Source organism: Etheostoma cragini, chromosome 8, assembly GCF_013103735.1.
Source record: "Etheostoma cragini isolate CJK2018 chromosome 8, CSU_Ecrag_1.0, whole genome shotgun sequence".
Taxonomy (NCBI): Eukaryota; Metazoa; Chordata; class Actinopteri; order Perciformes; family Percidae; genus Etheostoma; species Etheostoma cragini.
The window spans coordinates 15,244,180-15,268,531 of record NC_048414.1 but is presented as its reverse complement, the minus strand read 5'-3'; the positions used below and the strand labels follow the sequence as shown (position 1 = coordinate 15,268,531).

General features: G+C 39.4%; 1 protein-coding gene and 1 long non-coding RNA gene across 3 annotated transcripts in view; one reads left to right on the top strand and one right to left on the bottom strand.

Annotated features, from left to right (window-relative positions):
* Positions 1-24,352, top strand: part of LOC117949403 (A disintegrin and metalloproteinase with thrombospondin motifs 20) — an 85,284-nt gene that overhangs the window by 48,989 nt on the left and 11,943 nt on the right. For both annotated transcript variants that reach the window (XM_034879638.1, XM_034879640.1), the window contains 12 exons: positions 1,820-1,986; positions 2,218-2,347; positions 3,140-3,266; positions 3,365-3,575; positions 3,988-4,152; positions 4,777-4,947; positions 5,970-6,089; positions 8,202-8,309; positions 9,983-10,147; positions 10,857-11,126; positions 12,894-13,055; positions 13,337-13,513. In XM_034879638.1, coding sequence (XP_034735529.1) covers positions 1,820-1,986; positions 2,218-2,347; positions 3,140-3,266; positions 3,365-3,575; positions 3,988-4,152; positions 4,777-4,947; positions 5,970-6,089; positions 8,202-8,309; positions 9,983-10,147; positions 10,857-11,126; positions 12,894-13,055; positions 13,337-13,513 — 1,973 coding nt within the window. The remainder of the gene's footprint in view (positions 1-1,819; positions 1,987-2,217; positions 2,348-3,139; positions 3,267-3,364; positions 3,576-3,987; positions 4,153-4,776; positions 4,948-5,969; positions 6,090-8,201; positions 8,310-9,982; positions 10,148-10,856; positions 11,127-12,893; positions 13,056-13,336; positions 13,514-24,352) is intronic.
* LOC117949469 lies at positions 17,829-23,647 on the bottom strand. The gene is made up of 3 exons (XR_004657689.1): positions 23,335-23,647; positions 22,391-22,444; positions 17,829-18,348 (listed from the first exon to the last, which is right to left on the bottom strand). It is a non-coding gene; the product is annotated as an uncharacterized LOC117949469 (long non-coding RNA).

The following is a 24,352-nucleotide window of genomic DNA, read 5'->3' as shown; positions in this document are numbered from 1 at the left end:
GAGACAGGATATTACTGGCTGTGACCCACCAAAAAACATGAGTAAAATAAAAAATAAAAAACACTGCATAAACTCTGCTACCATGTGTAAATTTAAATATGCTGTAGGTAGACCTACATGTAGGCCTAAGAGATTGAAATGTAAGCCTATACATTGCTATTAGGAGTATCCATCTGTCAAGAATGTATAAATTAAATAGACTTCCGTTGGAGTCCGATTTAATACGGCAACACTGTTGACCACATCAGTGATCTTTTTCTATTCCGCGTTCTTCCTACAGCCTAATACCAGTTTTTAGGCTGCCAAATAGGACACTTGTTACTGCAAATGAAACTGAGATGTCAGGGTTTCAATCTCCACCTCTGAAAAGTGCCGCTTCTTAGCCGGATTTTGTCTGGCCATGTTGTAAATAGTAGGGGCGAGGCCTCAAAATCGAGAATTTATTGGGGCGTGATATTTTTAATTACGATCGTTTCCAGCCTCTGCATTTATCATTGTATGATCATTGTTACGCTCTGATTGGTGTGACACGAACATTTCATGAATGCCATGTGAAGCCTGTAGTAAGAGGATTTCTGCGCTCATATCTGCGCTGGTTTCTACATTAGGTTGATAAGCGAGGGCCATTGAGTGAGTGGTGTCTATATTAAACATGTCTTGTATTTGCAACGCCCTGTCACTTTTGTCACTCCAGCTGGTACAGTATGTAGAAATCTTTTTGAGAAGATCAATTCACTCAAGACAAAAAAATCTGAGGCTGTGCCTCAAGTCCTGGCTCCTTAAGCAACACTAGATAACTTTTCCTGCTTCGGTTCCCCTACAGGTGGGTGTATGCTAAGCCGAGAGAGATTTGAAGCTTTTCTGGTAGCTCATGGTAGCTTTCATGACATTTCATGTTCGTTTTCTCCTTTAATTTTCAACCCATCTGTATTAAAACTCACAGCTATTTAGGACATCTTGTGTACCAAACAACAAACTGAATCCTGTAATGTGCCCCCATGTCATACTAAATCCTTTTTGATTCCACTGTTTAACCAAAAGTTTTCACATTTTTCTTGGAAATAGGCTTCAGAAGTATCTCCTGGTCAGCATTAGGCATAACACAACTTTAAGATTTTTAAATATGTTTACATTCACTTTCTAAGGCTTTAAAAAAAAATGTATTTACATTTCACCAAAATGTCAATCATGACAATCAGAATATGTAGATCATTGTTGAAACCCCACACTCATCTATAATGAGCTGCCATCCAACAAGGTGTGGACCTAAATGTAAACAAATTTGCGTCGAGAGACTTAATCACTAACATTGTTTCGGTATGCGCTCTCAAATTGTAATAAACTGCATGTTTTCTGGAACCAAAGTGTGGAGGAGGGGGTATAAACCCAAAGTAAATCCTGACCACTCCTCGACACTTGCCAAGTGTAAGTGCTTATTCATGTGTTATTTGTGTGTGTATGTTTATGTACTTGTTTATATTTGCAGTCAGTGGAGCTCCTTTGTTTGCATTATAAAGTCAGTCATTTGGAGGAGTCATGCAGTCTAACTCCAAATAACTGCAATTTAGTGCAACTAGTGTTTCAACATACCTCCTCTACAACAATGGCTTTGCAGAACAATAGGTCGGCAACTCAAAGACTGTTTACTTAACATTTAGGTTGAAATAAGAAATGCCACATCTCATAAACATTCCTAAAACCTCAATTCTGCAAGAGCCAATGTCATTTTAGGAAACCAAACATCCCTTCACTTATGTTGAATTCTTTTACATTTTTGAGTTCTGTGTTGTTTATGGTTTGTGTCCGTTTCTCATTCCAGCATTATCTGACAGCCAGTCCAACTCCCTTCTGAACGGGAACTTTGTGGTGGCCATGTTCAAAAGGGAAATCGCCTTCAAGGGAACTGTTATTGACTACAGCGGCTCAGACACAAAAGTGGAGCGCATCAACTGCACTGACCGCATCGAGGAGGAGCTCATTCTGCAGGTATTAGGAGTAGGCTTTCTCCTCTTTGTTTTGAAATACTATGTTTTCTTTATCAGTTAAATTCCAACTTTAGTTACACTGTATATTCTTCTATTTTGCCATCTTAAGTCGTGACCTCTATATCCCTATCTGTTTAAGTTCGCTTCCTTCTCTCTCTGTGTGGACTTAGACAAAATAAGAAACACACTGTTAAGTCTTTTGACCTTGCCTTTCCCACCATTGTTTCCACAGGTCTTGTGTGTGGGAAACCTCTACAACCCAGATGTCCGTTACTCCTTTAACATACCCATCGAGCAACACAGGGAGCAGTTTGTGTGGGATCCTTCTGGCTCCTGGCTCGAGTGCAACCGCATCTGTCAGGGTAAGACCTCAGCTCGGCTTCAAAGTCTCCACACACAGAAAGAAGAATATGATAACTTCTCTTTGGCCTTGGTGAATCTTAAAAAGCTTGATAATTGCACAAATTATCTAGGAGCATTTATGATGAAACCCATAAGAACATATTTTATGTACTTTTAGGCACATAGTTATTTCACAAGCTGCAATATTTTTTCATGTGAAGAAAGTTTATTTCTGTGACCCTTGCACATTTCACAGTTACTCTAGATATAAACAATACCAATTGTGCACACAAAAAAATCAGTAAGAAGCATACAACTGATATGACTTATAATGTATCTTACATCTCTTTATATTACATTAAAGTTGAATCACATGAACAAGGATCTAAGTGTCTGGGCACCATAGGATTAGCATTTCTCTTGCATCACTCACCTCTTGATTTAGAAATGTACACACTCATCCCTTCCTTCCATAAATCCCCCTCCTGGCAACCCCAGTGTGACCCTGGCCAATCACACCTTCCCTTTAACCTGGCCCTTAACCCAACTAAGCCCTTTAAATTCCCCTTAGAAGCAAGCTAGGCAGGCTCCCAGTGGGTCAGAGGGCACAGTGGTATCCGGTAAATGGATATATTTGTGTGATCTAAGACTGACATGGACCCCTAAGGCTGTATGATAAAGGACGTGATGTTGGAAAGCTGGTCAGACTTGTCAAAGGTGAAGAAATGTGATATTTTGGCAGGCAAAGTGTCTGCCAGATATTATCTGATTTGAACCCTGCTTTCCCCGTCTGTCTTTGTACATGTGTGCAGGTGAGCGAAGGCGCAAGGTGGTGTGTGTGCGTAAGAGTGATCACCTCGAGGTATCGGACCAGCGCTGTGAACATTTGCCTCGTCCTGTTTCCGTTGCTGAGCCGTGCAACACTGACTGTGAAGTCAGGTGTGCATTAATGCACAAAGACACACACATTCACCCATAAAATAAATTCCTACAGAGCACACAAGGCCAAACTTTTTAATATGCATCCTCTCCAACAGGTGGCATGTTGCTGGAAAGAGCGATTGTTCTGCTAAATGTGGCCCAGGCTACCGCAGCCTGGATATTCAATGTATGAAGTACAGCCTGATGAAGAGACAGAGTGGGAGGATGGAGGCCAGCGCCTGTGGAGATGCCGCCAAACCTCAGACCAGAGAGCCCTGCCATGGGGATTGTCTGCTTAAGAGCTGGCAATACAGCGCATGGTCACAGGTACAATCAGTGGAAGAAATGAATTAAATATGCTGGGCAAACTGAAAGAATCCAAATTGAAAGGAAACAAATAAAGTGAGACCCTGGTCCAAATAGGGGGATATTTACCAGTTGTTAATATAGTATTTATTATGTATACAGTATATTCCTAATGTCTAATAATGTACACATTTTACTGTATACTATGTGCATTTCTTTTTCCATAGTTTCCATGCATCTATGATGTATTATGTACAGTACCTTCAATACATCATTCATGGACAGTAATACATCTAAATTATTTTGAAGAATATTTCTGATTTGCACTTTAATTTCATTATCCTAGTAAGTTTTACTATTGGAGAAAGTACAAAATAAAAACTGAAACCTGACTAACTGTGCTGAACATAATTAATGTATTGTTGTACAACAGTGCTCTAAGACATGTGGACATGGGAGCCGCAGCAGAGAGTCTTACTGTATGAACAACCTGGGTAGACGGCTGGTGGACCGGGAGTGCAACGAACACCAACGGGTGGTCACTGAAACCTGCAGCGACCAGCCGTGTCCGAAGTGGACTGTTAGCGAATGGAGTGAGGTGGGAACCTCTCAAGTACATGCATACACACAAGCACACTTACAGAAGCAGTAAGAAGGTTTTAATATATCGTTACAATCAAAAGAAGGAACTGCAAAACATTAATATACTGATGTTGATGCACTTAGAGTAAGAAAAACTAGCGATCAGCACTGCTTAGCACAAATATAGTTTAAGTCAAGGGTGTGTAATATGATACAAGGGGTGGACCAGAGCACCATAAAATATAATGCAGTTATTAGGTTACTAGCCACAACCAGTGCAGCCCAACATAGCAATAAATCCTTCTTTATGAAGCTTATTTTTTCAGGATTTATTGACTGTAACACTATACTATACTATTAATGTATCTCCCTAAAGATTTTAGAGGCTGTATTTCAAATTGCTGTTGCATAGTATCACAGTGTTTCTGATATGTTGTTTTCCCTTACTGGCATAGAAAATTAGGATAGAAATGGTGGTGTGTTGTCAGCTATTTTATAACAGGGGATTGTCTGATTTTGAGTGTCCACATGCACACACTCATGCATACTTTATATTAATTACTTTTTCTCAATCTTTTCCACCATCATCGCACAACCTACCACACCCTACCACACCCTACCACACCCCTTCTCCACCCAGTGTCTGGTAACTTGTGGGAAGGGAATGAGGCACAGACAAGTGTCCTGCAGCTTGGGAGCTGGGGAGGAAAAGCTGAGCGAGCACTTATGTGATCCATCCAGCAAACCGCCTGCTGTGGGGAGCTGTGAGCTGCCTGAGTGTGCGTCCTGGCAGGTCGGCGTCTGGGGAGCTGTGAGTCATGCAGACACACATGCATGCATGCACGCACAAGCACGCACACACACACACACACACACACACAGATGAGACATAGACACACCAGGGTGAGGTGACTTGATGCAGTGTTTGACTGAGGAAATGGGTTTCATGTGTGGCTTGCTGTCTAGGAGTTTGACTTATACCTATTACACGTGTATTTATGTGTATGTGTGTGTGTCGTCACAGAGAGAGAATGGGGTGTGTAACAGGGTTGGTGTTTATGTCAATGTGAGTGCGTGTGTGTGTGTGTGTGTGTGTGTGCAACCTGATATACGTGCAAGTTACGGAGGAGTGTGCTCTGACTCCATCTGCTATTTCCTTCTTGGTGCTTTCACTTTGCCCTCATATCCTCCCAGACTAAACCTGACCCACAGTGCGCATGCACGCACGCACACACACACACACACACACATCTTTCTATGCATTCAAATCTCTGCATAGGGTAAAACACAAATTGAATGAAACATTTATGAATGGGTGTCTTTGGCTATTCATAGTCTAGTTTATACATACATATATACATGGATATAATGGCTTCCCACATGCATTTGTATGAAGTCAGATAGTGGTATTTACAGAGCTGGAATATATTGGTCCGTTAATGCTTGTGTAATCATAATTTGCTGCTAAAATAAGCCTATCCTGTGGCACTTCCTCTGCTCTCGTGTTCTACACGAATGTGGTCAGATTGCCTCTTGTGCGAGTTAAGAAATGGGTAAATGAATGCATGCGTCTGTAGATGTGTGTGTGGTTTTGTGTGTGCGCGTGTGTGTGTGTGTGTGTGTGTGTGTGTGTGTGTGTGTGTGTGTGCGTGTGTGTGTGTGTGCGTGTCAGACTCTTACCAAGGTTCTGCTGAGCTGAATCTTGAATGAGGCCCTGTCTAAGATATCAACCTTGACATACTTAGATAGAGTTTGAGATAACTTGCGGTTGACTGGGCTTCTCTCTTTTTGTATTTATGTGTGTGTATGTATGTGTGTGATTTTGTCTTTCAGTGTGCAGTGACCTGTGGCCATGGCTACCAGATGAGAGCTGTTAGGTGTGTGTCGGGGAACTACGGTGACACAGTAGTTGACAGAGAGTGTAATGCTGCTTCAAGGCCTAGAGACAGTCAGGTAAAAAAGTGTTCTGCTGCTCATACACTCTCCAAACTGCTCAAATAACCAAACGTTCAGTTTTCAAGGTGCACCTTTATTGCAAGTTATAAAAGAACAACACCATTAAATGGGTTATACAGGTTTGAATGCAGATGTTGTATGCATCATCTGAGGTCGGGACGTAAACAAGATACAAGGCTCATTATAATCGGTTTTAAGGAAATTATGCTTGGTTTAAGTGTTTTTTTGTGTGTCAAATAAGCAGGGCCTTCTTGGACAGTTATAAGAATGTGCCTCACTTATGTAGGTTTGAAGTTAATTTATTGTCGTTGTACAACACAGGGTTGCACAAAGAGATGCAATTGTAGTCCCGTTAAACTACTCAAGAAGAACAAAAGAAAAACAGAAGTGCATTCCTCGAGTGCATTTTTGGAGTTTGAATTAAGAAATGTAAACAATAGCAACATAAACACTGGTGAATGTTCTGGGCAGATAATATGGCTTTCATCTTAACATTAAACGTTTAACATCAGTGAAACATCACCCATCGACTCTGCTGCAGATGGAACGGAGGTCAATGAGAGCCGTAGGACTGAACCAAAACGTGTGGGCCAATGAACCATCACAAAGAGATGTTAAAATGCTTTGTAGAGCTCAGTGGGTCCCATTTTGATATAAACATTATTAAATGATTAGTTCAGTGTTAAATCTCTAGCTTGATTTTTGCAGAAAGTTTGGAACTTTTACACATCACTAAGGGATGATTGAGTCCAATAACTGCTAGACCATTCAGCAAATTAGGTGGCTTAGAGCAGTGCTCCTCTAACATGTTATACCACGTACCACTTCAGAAAATATTACTATATTTATACTAGTAATAATAGCATAGGCCAACCCTATTCAGCTATGGACAGTTCACGCAGGAGGCAGGTTTATTCAATTCAATTCAATTTTATTTATAGTATCAACTCATAACAGCATTTATCTCAAGACATTTTACAGATAGAGTAGGTCTAGACCACACTCTATTATTTACAAGGACCCAGCAGTTCTAGTTGTTCCATCCAGATAAAAATTCAGAATATGGTCCTGGAGCTTGGTAAATAACAACAAATATAATTGGCTGTAATGTTTTTCATGATGAATGTTGAAGATTAAGAACAAGGCTTTCAGACGAGTTATAATTTAGTTTAGGTTTAGGATGAATTACCAAACTTGAATCAAAAATGCACTAATCAAATTTTCCTAATCTGTTTTATCATTGCAGTGGTAGCTTTATTTCCAATTAGGTTCTTAAGTATAGCCCCTCCTTTGTTTACCTTTGAATTAACCGGTCGGAGTCGGGGGCAGACACCATGGTTACTAGACTATGATTGGGCGACTGCTCCAGTGAAAGCAAAGAGGAGCGCATTGCACTGCACCTCTGATTACTATTATCAGACTTGGGTTGTCATGGTTTATGGCCTATGACAGACTCGGTCAGATTTCTTTATATGACAGCGGCGCCGCCCAAAGTGGGATGAATGCCGGCTCTCCTAATTAGACCAGGCTTTCCCCAGAACGCACTCTAGTAGTCTTCATGAGCCACACCATAAGATTTGCACTACCCTGACAACCAGTGGTGGAAGGATGACATGCGGCTGTACATGTCGTCGGGGATCAGGTTTGGCAGGGGTGCGCCTAAATTATGCATTTGATCTTCACTACAAACATTAATGAAGCGAAAGTTGTAACCAGCTGCGGCAACTTTAAATGCTTTGCTTTGACCTAAAGTCCAGTTTATTGTCAAGGTGGACACAGACCATAAGGCTGCAGCACACATTACCTAAATGATTTGTACATAATAGCTCTTAGATCCTGACAAACACGTTTCATTCTCCAGATCTGCCTAAGTTGTTGGAATTGAGGTCACCACGATATGGACATGCATTGTATGAGATGAGTCTAAAAGCATTGGGTAATGGAACTAAACAATAAAAGTAAAGGTTTTTTTTTTATTTTATTTTTTACAGCTGGAGACATCCTCAACCTGGATATTTGCATTTAATGCAGTGTGTTTAAAAATCTTTTTTTTCAATGCAGTGACTCACAATAATTAATAATTTTACTGTATTTTTTTTTTTTTTTTAGGACTGTGAAATGCCGGCATGTCCCTGGGCTTCTCCGGTACAAAGCACACCTCGCCCTGACAACTCTGCTCAGCTCCTCACTCAGTGGAGATATGGCTCCTGGACTGCTGTAAGAATTACTATGGGGTCTATTGGCGCACATTATCGTCTGTTGGTTTATCTTATACAGTCCAAAGAATATATATAAATATATATATATATATATATATATATGTGTGTGTGTGTGTGTGTGTGTGTGTGTGTTTGTGTGTTTGTGTGCGTGTTTGTGTTTGATTGAACAAAACCACTCTCCAGTAATGATTGGTTGTCTGCATTTGTGTTTGCAAATATTAGGTTGACATATCAAACTTTACTGTATATCCCAACATTCCTTCATTTTACAAGACCATGATCCTCTTTGGCATTGTCTCTTTCACCCCCTGCTGCATCTACACACACACACACTTACATGCACACACATACAGTATATGGACACACACACAGGCTCCACTGTCTGGACTGAGAGGCCCCTCTGTCTCTAATACTTTGCATTGTTACTCGTCACAAATGAAACCCAGATTTCATCTAAACACAAGTCTACGGTTTCTAAAAATGAACCCCGTCTGTCAATCTGAAAGTCAGTGTGAGCTCACATGTCAAAGAAGCCAGCGCCAGTGTGGTCTTACAGACAGAAACACATACTGTAATACACACACCACATTCACACGTACACATGCATACATTCCCCGCAAGCAGCGGAACTCCCATCCTCTTTAGAGAGTCATTGATATGAGAGGGATATTAACCTGCCTGTTTGAGCTGGAACCATTTGATTGCATAAGGTGTTTATCCTCTCAGAAATGTTTACTACTGACACTAAATTTCCCTTGAGAAGGCAGAGGAACAGCTATAGAGTGTAAGCAGGTGAAAGTTGATCGGGGAGTCATTTCAGGACACCAGTAACGCTAAAGAAAAGCATTTATCAGTCTGAGAAATATAAGTCGACGACACGTCTGTTATATCTTAGAACATGATGTCAGGAAGTATTACGGAGCTGCAAGAAATCCTCTACAAACAAGCAAAAAAATTGGTTAATCTAGAGGAACTTCCTAGCATCAAACAAACAACCCTAAACCCAAGTCTCTTTATCAGATCAAGACCACTGCCTTGAAACACGTTTAAGAATTCACTGCAAAATGTGCTTGACATGATTTCTAAATTAAAAAAAATAGATTTAATCAAAGAATAACAAAAAAACAAAAACTTTTGGGGAATTGTTTTGCATTGTGTTGGGAAAACTTCTCAACTCACAGGAGGTGATATAAAATCTTACTGCACAGAAACATGAAAAAAAAAAGCTGAATTAATTTTTATCATTTACCCATTGTGTAAGATTGTATAAGAAACAAGGGGCCATTTGGTAACTTGACATTTTACATAATTGCAGTTTACCAATGTCACGTTATTCTATACAATATCTAGGTAATTGTATATCTACTACAGGTAGTATAGACCCATAGATACATAATATATATTGTATACAGTATATAGTATGCTCTCATTAACATTGTGGGCTGCCAAATCGCAAAAATTGTATGGCACAGCTTACGTAGCACTTATAACCAGTCATTTGTGTTGTGCATTGTCTAAACAGAGGCACTCTAACTTATTATGTTGTGTCAGGATAAGTAAAATGCAGCTAATGGTATTGCTTTAAAAAAAACTCACAATACAAAAGAAAAATTAAATTCCACATTAGACAAATATTCACCTTAGCTCTGCTCCTATCTGCATGTGCTTCAGTGCTCGGTGTCCTGTGGCAAGGGGAAGCGGGCGCGTTATGTCAGCTGCAGAGATGCCCAGGGAGGGGTCGCTGACGAGTCACTCTGCGCCCTCCTGCCCCGGCCCCCCGAGTCCTCTGATTGCTTCAGCCCCTGTGGCCAATGGCGTGCCGGGGAGTGGTCTCCTGTGAGTAAAACACCCAACACCGTGTCCAATCAATACAGCTGTTTTCCACATCTGAGACTTTCAGTAATTACTCAGTTTATTCTTCCCCCGAATGTTAAAATAACTGTAAAACAAAATGGGATATGATCTTGGAGAGTTAAGTATTGACTTGTAAATGTCAGCATGGCAAGAGCCAAAACTGTGGATGATGTCAAGTAAAGATCAGTGGTGGAAATGTTTAGCTGGCAGTTAAGGAGCCAGGGATGATCTACAGATGCTGTCCTGATCTTTTAATATAGCGTTCATGTGAAATGAAGTTGTTGTAAATATAAAAGCCCAAATCAAATTTCTCAGGACAAAGTCTTGAGTTCATTAAATTCTTGTCAAATTTAGTAAATCTCTACTCCCGTTATTCACAGATACAGACTCATGAAGCTTCACATCATGAAGCAATTCATTGGCAGGCAATCTCCAGTCACATCACGTAGCATCCCATTAGTTTGGTACAAAGTTGCCATAGCAATGCAGACCATAAAGTTGACTTAATACTTTAAACGACTTTAAAAGACTTCTACCTTTGAAGGATATCAAGCACTCAAAGTGCATTGTCAATATTAGAGGAAAGTAATAGTTATCTTCCAAGATTGTTGAAATCATTGTGTGTTTATGAAACTGACAGTCCTCTTCACTCACTCAGTTGAACAACTTGGTACTCTCTTCCCTATCCCAGTGTTCAGCAACTTGTGGCCTTGGCAGGGCCACCAGGCAGGTGGTCTGCTCTAACTACCACCAGCCAGTGGACCAGACTTTCTGCGACCCGGATGAGAAGCCAGCAACAGAACAGGAGTGTACCGCTGCACCTTGTTCTTCTATCAACCACCGCCAGCGTATCAATGATCAGCCCTACGGACATCCCCAGGACCCAGGACGCCATCCTGGGCACAGCAGCTGGAACGTGCCCTCTGCAGACAACCAGTGGAGGACCGGACCCTGGGGCGCAGTATGTTCAACATGTGATCTTTGGAGAAATAGGGCAATGCAGAAGTATTTGGGATTGTGGTAGAACAATTTGTAGAAGTTGGCACACAAAATTTTACTTTCATAAGTTTTTTTTTTATGTTCAGCCAGCATGATACATAGTATGTCATGAAGGTCTGGATGTGTCTGTCTGTAAACACATTCTTGTAAACACATTCACTTGGAGGTAGCAGATGTTTCCTTTCCCAGGGCAGAGGACCATACATGGTAAAGAACCTTACAAACACCAAGGGACAGATTGAAATGCATACTAGGGACTGCAGAGTGTGTGTGTGTATATATATATGTATATATATATATGTGTGTGTGTGTGTGTGTGTGTGTGTATATATGTGTACCCGGCTCAATCTTGTCGCAAACACAAGAGCGAGGAGCTATTTTTGCAAAATAGACTGTAGAAGCAATTCATAGGTAGAATGAGTTTATGTCATGGCTGATTCTTTTTTTTAATATTAATGTCAAAGAAAACAATTTATAGGATGCAGTAGGGCCTTTTAATTGAAAAGTAGATTAAATCTGCGTAGCCTCATAAGTATATGGTATGTGCTGTTTCTCCCTGAGTTTGTGCTTTCACTTGTGCATATGCATATTCAGGAAAACAGAGCCCAGTGTGTAGTTTTAAAGACAAAATCTGCTCAATGATAATTGACAAAATGTCATTTCATTCCCCTAATAAGCACATTTCACTTAATAGATGGCTGTTACTCCATCAAAAATAATTGGTCATTATTCTGTGAAACTCTATTTTATTGATCAATGTTATGTTTGTTAGAAGGATAAAATGTTTTGTGGGGTTTTATCTTGTTTTTTTGAAAGCGATTAGGTGAACATTGTTCTATTTTCTGAATACCCCCTCCCCAGCAGAGGCATTCATTACACTATTCAGTCACACATAATGAACTTGACTAGAGGCATGCTGCTGTTCAGTCTCACTCTGCGCTGTCCTCCCTCATATATAGAGAGCATTGAATGTGCTCACTCCCATTGACAGTGGGGATGTGTCATTTTAATTGGATGCAGAGGGTATGTACTGCTCTGTTCAAGGCTGTGTTGTTCAGTGTTTGAGACTGTCCTGCATGGACTGATGTTTTCCATCTTTGGAACATCATTTTAAACAGTGCAGCTGGACTTGGTCTTGACCAGACTCAGTTAACTTCAGCATGGTTGTGTATTGTGTTTGTAAATGTGCATCTGCATTTTTCTGGTTTGTAAACACTGAAATCACAAGACTTTGAGTGAAATCTGTTGAAATCCTGGACCACGCTATAATATGTTAGAAGACAGATCAGTTTTCACAAATGTGTCCACTAGGGCTTTCTGAAGCTTCCAACAATATCACGTGGCCTTCTTCAGCAAATAGAACTTGTGACATCATGTCAAAATCCTATATTAGTGATATAGTGTTTTTTCCGATTTTTTTCAAAACTCATTCTGAAAACTTGAAGGACCTCACATCCATGTTAGCCAATAACCTGAGCATGGAGAACTATAGGATACAGTCAACAGCTCCAGAAAGAAGGACAAGGAGAAGGTTGAGTTTAGAATATTTAACATAGCTAAGAAAAAATAATATACAAATGGCAAAACTAAAATACACAGTATGTCCATTCCACCTATACCAATCATCTAACTAAGAAATTGTGTTAAATTACTCATACCAGGCCTTTCATGCATAAAGTATCTGTGTGCATGTGTTGTTGTCCTCATTGCCACACTGTGTGCTCTGCAGTGTTCCAGTACCTGCGCCGGAGGCTTCCAGAGGCGAGTGGTGGTCTGTCAGGATGCTGATGGTCACAGCAACAGTTACTGCGATGAGAGGGTCAAACCTGCAGAGTCCAAGAGTTGCGACTCTGGGCCCTGTCCTCTGTGGAACTACGGTGTCTGGGGAGAGGTGAGGTCATATTTACAGTCTGAAACATATATTTTTTTGTCATTCTCCTCCATTTTTTCCCCCCCACACACCATTTGTGTTTTATCCCTATCGTCTGTTATGTCTTCTCTTTCTGTATGTCTGTCTCTCTTTTATCACTTGTTTTACAAAAACCAGGCATTTGGCCAATCTCAGTCTGAAACAACTGTTAGTTAGTTAGGTCACTGGTGTTATAAAGTCAGTGCTGAACCAGTTCAGAAATAATGTAATTTAATACATTAATTTTTGTTTGCTAACCTCAGTGCACCCAGACCTGCGGTGGAGGAAGGAGGACTCGCCTGGTGGTTTGTCAAAGGCCTAACGGCCAAAGGCTAAACAACTACAACTGCGACATCCTGGACAAGCCGCCCGACATGGAGCAATGCAACCTGCAGCCCTGCCCAGGCTCTGCCACCTGGCACCGCCGACCATGGAAGCCGGTACGATAGTACTTACTCTTTTTCCACTTATCTTCCTCACTGAGGGGGCGTAACTGTGAGTAGACATGGTGTGTGCTAAAATTACTTCAGACATGTGTACTGAGTGTGTTTTTAGCCTAAACTGTAGGAGATCCCGAAGTGAGCACTGGGTATCTAGCGCCACTGTTGGCTAGCCATGTTCAGCCCACCCAGATGGGCCGTCCAGTGGCATCGTGCTGATTCGAATCAAGAAAAAAACCACAAAAACACAATGCTGCTCCACTTAGGGATTCATTAGAAACACATGGATCCCATTTTGAGCCAAGACTCAAGATTAACAGCTATAAATTACGACAGAATTGTCCAACAATGCCATATATGTGTAGAGGCATAACTCTAGAAAATATTTATTTCATATATGAGGCGTGAAGTAAATGTTCTGTGTTGTTATTGCTGTCTTCAACCTGTATCCGAAGTACACAAGTGTATATTTGTGTATAAGAGTTAATATTATGACCTTTTAGCAACACGTGACTGTCGGTGTATTTTGTATGTGTATCTTTGTACAGTATGATTTTATTTTCCAAGTAGCTGGTTTTCCTTAATGAATATTCTATTTAATATTTTTGCTGGTGCTCTCGGTCAAACCTCTCGTATCTCCCTATGAGTAAATACAGTTTGTACAGAGGAATATATTTTCAAACCATGTTTCATTTTATTTTTGATAATGTGTTTTTTACTTAATATCAAATGCAAAATGGCTTCATCTCTGTCAGAATAAACTATTTTAAATCATCTACATTGTCACAAAAGCAAACAGAAGACATCCTAAAAACAATATCCCAAAACTTAAATTAAAGTAAGTAAGTATATTAATTGTTATTTTAAGTTTTAATAAAATATATTGTACAATATAGGATGTAGTCTGTATCACATAGAAAAACAGGCATAAATGCTTATAAACTACAATGTAATTACCATTTATACGCCTTTCTTCACCTGGTTCTTACTTTATGTACAATCAAGCCATTGGGCACACGCAGTTGTTTTTGTCAGATGTCACAAAAACAAAGGTTTGGGAAAATGAATTATTTATTCTGTTAATAGTAGGCAGCATCAGTGCAGTTTACTGAACATAAAACTATCAGTAATTTGGGTTATCATTGGACCGTTCTTTTTTTAGCTTTCATCGTTGTCCATAAAACAAACTAAAGCACACGGATACCTCCTTATAAAGTTTGGGTCATTGGTTGTGTCTCTTTATTCCTTTGGCCAGTTTTTGTATTTCTGAAGGATTTTCTTTTTTTAAATGAAACTTATTTATTTGTTTACAATAGATTATTAATTGTTGCAGCTTTAATGTTTTTATTCCATTTTAGTTTGATGTAACACTTTACTTGAATTATTTGTCATTATAAACAGCACCACTACTGGTTGGGGCCTTTTACAGTATACAAGGAGAATACCTGCTTGCCACCTTTGCCAGTGAATGCAATAATATGACCTGATCAGTGATATCGACATGCTATTCCAAGGGCAACTATGTAGGCGTATGGGTAACAATCCTGCATGAGTGGCTTTGGTCCTTTTGTATTGAGTCACATACATTTTCAGATTCTAATGCCAGCTTTGTTTCCAATTTGTACTTAAAACATACTACTTGGATAGGCTAGCATGTGGAAACTAGAAATGATTGATGGCAATTGCAGATTTTATCTTAAAAATATGGTCAAAGGAAGCGGAAATCTTGTTTTTACTAACCTTCAGTGGTTAAACCCTACAACTTGCTGCAGTAATTTAAAGGTGCAATCCAGGGTGTATCAGTACAGCATGACATCACTTATAGGTGGTGTTACAGTTGCAATTAGTCAGCAAAATACTGCTAGCAATTATCTACTTACACGTTAAGGTCATTTAGAGATTGACAGCCATATGACGTCTTATGACGTATCCCAGAATATTTACAGCTTTGTGTTAAACACTTTGCAGTGGTTGTGCAGCTTTGCAGATTCAGGAACCTGCAAACAATTTGCGACCAGTTTTAAAATGTGACAAGTAAGCACACTGAATTATATTTTGTTTAAGGCAACATGAAATTATCTTGACACATATTTTAGGTGAAGTGTTGCAGTTGGCTCTGTATTTATGTCAGTGTCCTCTCAGCAAGGATTTGTGCATTCTCCTTGTTTGTTCCTTTGCTTCTCCGGCTCTGTGTGTGTGCATGTGTGTGCGCGCGAGTGTTCGCGCATGTGTGTGTGTGTGTTTCATTCTCAACCAAGACTTCTACTACAACCAAGACTCCTCAGCCATGGCAGTTTCACTCCTACTCCTTCATTTATTTTAACCATGTGGTGCAAAGTTGCTAAACTCAATGTGACAACTGTACTTTATTTTGCATATTTTGGTTGGTTGTTGCTCTTATTGCTATTTATTTCATTCACATGCACATTTTATAAACATGTTGAATTGGCTTTTTCCCATTGTAAAGATTATTAAAGAAACATAACTGTGAAATTTGTGTTGTTTCTCAATACAAGATTTTGCTGGAAAACAAAATACAGGACTGTGCCTTTAACAACTTTAGTGCTTTCTACTCTAACGGAAGAGCTCAATTTGTGCTAGGTTATGAACACATAAATCCCCCTGACATCTCTCTAGGTAACAGACTTACAAGATGGGAAAAAAAAAATAAGACACAGCTCACTGCAAAGTAGTAACACTTGGAATATAGTTTATTGCTTTTACAGTTGTTGACACAGCAGTTATTCTATCATATACAGTAGTTTTAAACCCTTTTTAGACACGTACATGATTTGCTATATCATGGACATGCAATACAACCAGCAGTATATAGTGTGTAGCTGAGGTACTATGAAAGGTTCATTGAAAAGACTTGACTTGTAGGTGGTTTTGTGTTATTTGACCTTCATTTGACTTCATTCTGTTTAGAAGCTTTTTTCAGTAATCCTTATTTAATACATGCCTCTGCATAATGTAGTGTAAAAACACTGCAGGCCTTTTCCTTTCAATTTTATTTTGTAATGTTCCTGGAGAAAATATACACAGTCCAAATCAAATTGTTGGTGCTGGGTGGCACATCTGTTTACAATTGCATTAATGGAGCTCTCTGTAATGCATTTGGCAGGAGACCTACAGAGTATTACTTTTGCTACAACAATAATTGGTATTAATGCATTCTGGCAAGGTTTGTTTAGTTGAGGAGATCCAAAAGACAGCCATGGAAAGCCTATACTTACAACTGCTGATTGAATTTGTATTTGATATTGTTTTGAGGTCATTCTTTAAAAGGAAACATACATTGAAATAGCTTTTTAAAGCACCTGTGTGAGAAGTATTATCTGACAGTAAATTCAAAGTATGTAGTTATTCAAGTAAATAGTTTACCATAGGCTTCATGCAACTCAAAATAGACAATTTCAGTACATTCTTTTGAAGGAAACCTCTAATTAACCAACTGCAGTGAAGCATATATTTAATATGGCTCTACATAAGGAAACAGTAAAGCCTGCATGTGATACAACTCAAATTAATAGACTTAAATTAAAGGGTAACATTGGTTATGTGCCTTCTATCATTTATTACACAAAGCTTTCACACCATTTCTTTTAAAACATTTTAATAATTTCATATAACCAAACATTAAACATTGTTTCAGTGAAATTGTAAAACTCGCTGATGGTCTTTTAGAGGACAAATGGTAATACAATGGTTAAAGGGTTCTTGTATTACGTAACATTATCAACATATTTCTCATGGCTTCAGAGTGTGTCTTACCTTATTTAATGGCCTCTTCTGTTGGTAGTATCCCCAAAGTGTTCTATGCTAAATATCGGTCACATTGGTTGGCAGCAGTAGCTCAACCAAAATCCTGGTTGTTTTTTCAATATATCAAATATATTCTTAAATATATATATATATATCACACATGAAAAATATTCAATATTATTGCATACTGTTTAATCCCCTCTTGGGGAAGTAGTTAATACATTTATTATTCCACAGATACCATTACATTCTAGCCAAGCCATTACTATCTATAACTTTCTGACACGGAAATGGCTTTTATAAATGATGGTATACTACCCTCTTGACATTATAGTGTAGTAATCTTTTATGCTAGCATTATATAACAGAAGGACAATTATGTCCAAAACTATTTTTCAAATGTCATTTAATTTACTGCTTTAGTTTGTTTCTCCAAAATAATCGGCTTCCATTCTCCCTGGACCTAAATGAATGATTACCAAAAGCTAAATTTATTTTCCAAATACAGGTCATCAAAACAAATTTGACATTTATAGAAGAAAAGAAACAACACAATGATCACATTTATTGGACAAATTTATGATTGCAGACACAGTTCAACACAAACTGGATCAGGAATGTAAATATCATTAACTAATGGTAATTACCTTAAAAGCAATGTCAAAGTCAGTGTGTGAAGGCAGCAACAATAAGGCTGTGTGTGATAAATTGGCAACCAAGGCACCATTTTAGTAATTTATGCCTGTTTGTTGCTAACAAAAACATACCGTTTCCTGTCAAGAGTTGGGTTCCCATGGAGGGGGGGATGGCAATTGAACGTCTGTGAACTAATCATGTTGCTTCAAATGAAATCCACATGCACAACATTGACATACTTGACTTTGGCCTGAGGGCAGTGGGCGAGAACACTCTCCAAACCTGTCACCCTGGGGTCAGATGTTTGTGACATTATTAGGCTTGTGTTTCCTGATCCTGCACATATGCCAGCCCAGTGTGAGCAATAGTAGCGGTGGCTGGAAGGTCCCTCTGGTCCTCACAAGCACGGTTCTTGTCATGGCTTCAATTTAAATCTGAGTGGGGAGATAGTGTTTCAATTTGGCCTTTGAGAGAAGCCAAAATAGTTCAGTTGATAGATTTGCTGAATAAAAGTCAAGCACTGTGGCCTACAGCTTTTGGGACACCATTTAAGGACACTTGGGAGACAGAAAACCAGATGCTGTTCAATGTTATCTGTTCTAAATATTTGGATCACAGCATGGCTTTCCCATTAGTAATGGAAGTCTCTTTTTGGGTCAAGCAGTCAAATAACCTGAAGATAGGCTTAACAAATTACCCACTGTAATAAAGATTTTTGTTCACTAGCACTTGCATAAATATCCTTGCAAATTTTTTGCAGCTTAGAGAGCCGTCAAAGGATCAAATTAATGCTGTCCCTGTAGAGGCTAAGCCCAATCTGGAAAGGAACCAGAGTTGACTCCACTCAGAGTTGAACCACGGCGAGTTTGTGCACGGCATTGGAAGAAATTAAGAGAAAAGACAATCTAGTAAGGGTAGATGTCTTTTTTGCGGGTGATCTGCGTTTCGGAGCAGATGCAGTGAGATGAAATGAGAGGAGACAGGGCGTGAAAGTCTGGAAGCGTCTATGTCGGACTACCCCAGGCTTATCAAATGATAGGAAACACGGCGTTACTTTGACACAGGTTGAGAAAACCTACTCTTCCTCAACTCATCGGACAAGTATTATAAAGTTGTTTTAAGCCTCTAGGAGTCACTTCTTAGATTCCCTTTAAATGTATAGTCTTCTCATATGAGGCTACCGCGTCAGACTTGTCGGGGCCGGGTCCTGTTTGGGCCTGTTGATGCTATCTAGTTGATGGAGTGAAATAGAGTTTATGGGACTCAACATCTCTGTCAAAGAGCTTTTTCCCCTCTTAGGGGAGAGGCAGATATGGATTGGTGTGTGTTCAAACCCACTTTAAGTAACAGAGAGCTGATAGTCTATTTCGACTTCAACGAACAACACTGTGTGATACTTAAGCTAGAGATTTAGCTGTACTTGTTTTGTAATGTCTGATTGCATGTGCTGTACTTTCCATGTGACTTATACCTGTCAGGTCTGTTTCTAATGGTTCTATGTTAGCAGGGCCACAGGTCGACAGATGTGAAGAAATTCCAGTACGTCAGTCAGTACCTGTTACACTATTCATCAAAGTTGTTTCCACCTGCTACTAAAAGACACAAACATTCAAAGGAAGAATTCACTGTTGAGTATTCCCACATTTTACATTTCTATTCTTGTCATTATTAATTAATCTGCCAGTTATTTTCCTCATTACTTGATTACATGTTTGGTCTATAGTTCTCCAGTAGATCCTCACAAATGACTGAAACCATTTCAAACCTTTTTGCTTGAAAACTTGACTTAAGCCATAGGTTAAACAAGTAGTTGCTAATGAATTTTCTCTTGATCATTTAACATTGATCAACCACGTTTTTGCTGCAGTTATATGTGCGTTTTACGAGATGCAATATCTCGCAAGGGAGCAGTTAGAATGTGCCAATACTTTCCATTTGTCTTTTGTTAAAATTACATAAGCTGTCAAGCTGGTCCTGCATTTTTGCATTTCCAATGCATCTATCTCTTTTGGTCTAGAGTGGCTTTTTCTCTCGTTTGAATGTTTACCGTTGATGAAAACTGTTGAGTTTTCATCATTGTCCAATGATGAAATCGGACATTGGATCATTGTCCAATGTCAGGGACCATGGTCATGGCACAGGATTAGCAAAGCTTCAAAAAGAGATATAGTGGAAAAAGGTTTTGGGGGCTAATTTATAAAAAGCAGTAGCAATTGTGGTAAACACTGCAATTTGCACTTAAATTCTGAGCTCCCTATCGCCTCTATAATGCTGCCACTAAGGAAAATTGTAATTAGTGTTCTGCTTTTGGATTTGTGGCATTAAAACACACGCATACCAGGTATGAATTTTCCTTGATGTCTGTTTTTTTTCTTCCAAAAGACCATGTCAAACAATATTATTCTCCTATCTCTTTGTATCTTTTTTTCCTTCTTCTTGTAAATGTAGATACAAGGTCAGGATCATCCACTTTGTTGAGCTTTTCCATACTTTGCTGTGTGCAAGCTGCGGCAAGCTGGTTGCTATGACAGATTACAAAAGCAGCTGTGGAACATTTAGCAGGAAGAGGGACTTAGACGTGAACATTTGGTGTCAGACGACACTATTTTATAACTTTATGGCTGGTCTGTTGTACTTGTCAGGTTCTGTCATCAAGAATTAGCTTTTTTCTGTCTTTTCTAAAGTTATTCCTCATTCCCATCTGCTGCAGAGTGCTGATTTGCGCAGTGCTGGATGTTTCAGCGCAACAGTAATGGAAAAAGCTCTCACGGGAATGTTTGGACACACGGAAACACTCCGCTGTTTTGTCATTTCGTTTTGACTTATGGTTTCTTGGTATATCTTTTCTGAGTGGTGTTGACTTAAAAAGGAAACTGCGTTGAAAAAACAGTATATGCCTACTCAACCAGTTGTTTATTTAACGTTTTAAACATGGCAAAGTCATACTTTTCTGATTAGCCAATCAGAAGAAGGCCGCAGCTCCTGCCGCTGACTGGCTCTCAGGAACTGCATTGACAGAAACAGGAAATTATTTCCACATCAAATAATCAGTCACATCCTATTGTGAATAATATGGCAAAATCAACTTCACGTCTGAAATTCACCATTGTAGTGTGCTTTACTGTCAGCAAGAGATATCTATATTTTGCATGTGGATATATTTTCTTGTATTTTTGTTTGAATACATCTTATGGTCTCTATAGTTCAAAGCATGATGTAAGATTGGTCAGGGTTAAAGTTAGTAAAGGTTAGCAGACCTTAGGTTAGTTAGAAGTCTGGTTAGCTATTTTGGCCTGATGGATAAAAGATCTATGACTCTTGACATTCCTCTGCCCCTTGACGCTGCTCTTACCAGCTGTTCCTGTGTTGACAACATGTGTTGATTTGACTTCTGTCTTTGAAACCTCCCAGCAAAACAAGACCATGAATCAGCCTGAATGTTCTGTGACCCTTATCTTCCTCCCTCTTGTCTCCTTCTTTCTCTGGTTTGCAGTTTAAGCTATTTCACCAGAGGAAATGATGATACTGATCAAGCTATAACAAAAGACACACCACTATCTTCAGCATTCAGTTCCCAACTGTTACTACTTGCTCATTGCATGATTTGTTTTACAGATAAATTACAGTTTTGCATGAGCATTGTTGACCATAAAGATCAGTTACCTTTTAGTATCTCACAACCTTGACATGTAATTAACATGTAGCAGAGAGTATAATTCTACACTCCCTTCACACTCTACACTTGCAAGTTTGTTCTTGCTCTGGGTCAACACTGAGCTCCTTTGAAGAGTCCATATAACTATAGTTACCATATGCTTGGTCTTACCATCCTCTTGCATTGCAAGTGTGCTGTAATGTGATTGGAATTCAACCTCGGCTCTCACATTTTAAGATATGGCCTCACTTAGAACCATTAAATATAGGAAAGATATAACCACAAACTCATTTGTGATCTAAATTGCCTTTACTAATATCAACCTTTACTTTTATACTTAATAATGCATCGTTTCATCTAAACTTTCATGCTACATTACTAACTAGTCCTGTTAGCAGATTGTGTTTCATAATACAATAAGTTTCATTGTTAAAATTAAATGTAAGAGTAAACTAGTATGTCAAACAATAATGTTAAATACAGATATTGTTATCACTGATCTGGCAAAATCTGACATTTGGCAAAACTCACATCAGATGTTCTTAAGGGTCTTTTTGATTTCTAAGCTGCACCATAAATTGTTGTTTTCAATGCTTGTTTTCACTGCCTGAGGCCATAGTGATCAGTGATTTAACAAAAAAATGCATATTCAGACACAAAGCAGTTTAGATTTTTTATGGAATCTACCTTCTCTGTGTGAGGTACTATACAGTATTATTGTTGCTGCTTTGATAACCATATTGGCTGAGTGACAGACATTTAAACTCTATTCCCTGCTTCTCTTGGATGCCTAACAGTTTCCATGTGTCCTATTGGCTTACCTGTTCACAGTAAAGCAGTGGGTGGGGTCATCTTGAGGTTGACGCCTGCCAGTCCTAGAAAAAGACATAATTGCTCAAACAAATCTGATATCAGTCTGGTTATCCTGTTAGAAGTTAGAAGTAATTGGTATCACATCTTTTGTTATTTTAAACAAAATTAGCCATTTATGTTTAACACTCCACAGGTTGTTTTATGGTTTAAATGGTTTAAAGCGTGAATTAGCTGGGGCTGGTTTAGCACTCAATTATGCTCCATAAATGTGAAACTCTATCAAATCAAGAAAGACACTTTAGAGCCACAAAGTCAAATTATTAATAGCTGCCTGTTCATTAAGTGTGGCTTTAAATATCAATAATCTCTCTCTCTCTCTCTGCAGACATTCTGTTCTGCTTGGAGGAAACTTTTTTCCCAAAGGCAGTTGAGTCATCCCATTTGGTAGTAATCCACATTATGCCTAGATGATCCTCACTGGATTATAGTAGAATTAACCTGCCTAATCATGTGAAATTAATTGCTGGGACAACGTGGGCGGGCAAGAGTGTTTCATTTCCCGTGTGACCCATTGATTTATGTGTTTTTTTCAAAGAGCTGTTCCTCTCCTTCTTGTTAAAGTGAGAGCTTTCCATATATTCAGAATACTCTCACACCTCAGCAACATATTATTGTAACACCAGAGCTCCAACATAAGCTGTTCCAACGGAATATGACATTTATAGTTCAGGTAAAATACATGCACCAAATACTTAATGCTATCAGTATACAAATTAAGCGTTTTAATAATCAGGTATACCAACCATCAAAGGACATGCAGTCATTCATTTTAAATTTGACATTCACCTAACACGGGTACAACTATTTTTTACGCAAGAAAAATAAAGCAGCTAGATGGTAACTTGTCACAGTTGTAGGGGCTGAAAGTAAGTGTCAAGTGGAATAATCTTACCTGAGTGGGTGCTGGTGAGTGAAGCAGCCCAGCTGTAGATCGGTGAAGCTGAGGTCCCTGAGTCCTTGCCCTCTTCTTGCTCTCAGAGGTGAAGCTGTCCTCTGGTCCCACGAGCTGTGCCAGCTCTCTTCTGTGCTCTGTTTTACCAGCCCTGATTAACTAATGGCTGACAGATGAGTTTGGCAGGGTGGAGGGAGGAGCACATCACCATATAGCGTCTTTTCTCCCACCGCTAAAATGCAGAGACAGTTCAGCTGGGGGAGCACAGCCCGTATGGCTGCGATTTCCTTTCTTCCTCCCTTTCTTTTCCCTCTTGCTTTTACAGCGGTAAGGAGGGGCTAACCCTCTGCCTCACCCCCCCCCCCCCCCCCCCCCCCCTTCCAACATGTTTGCCTGTCTTTGCTTTTGTCTGAGGTAGAGGGAGTTCTGTTATCATTTTTGAGTGAATCCGCCATGCTCAGGACTAGTCACTCAGCTCTGGCCTCTGGCTTTGATGTTCTCCGTCAGCTGAGCTGGACCTGTGTTTAAAATGCCTCGGTAATTACAATGTGTACGATGCATGCATGTGCATTGTCAACCACTGCCCTTAACCACACTTAGGAAGAAATGGCTGGAGGAGGCTTTGTTTGAAGGGTTCAAATGGATGCTCAAACGTTGATCGGTAGAGTTTTTTTAAACTGGGAAAAGGCCTTTTAGATGGAGAAAGAAAAGATAAAATCCTCAAGAAATTTGCAAATTTAGGTTTCCATGGTCCATCATATGTAGTAGGATCAGAGCTATGAGCACGCAGAAAGAAAAAAAATGTGTGTTTGGTGTTATGCAACACTCTGAGATCATAATTAGAGGACAATGCAATATTATGTTGATTATCTGGACTGGAAAATATGCCAAGACAAAATGCAACTCTCCTCGTCTTGTGTATTCGATTCCAGCACCCCATTTTTGGAGTGGCTTTGTATGGGGGCGCTCACTCGTCAAGCAGAAATAGCTTAGCACCCTAATTGCTGTCTGGTCTCAT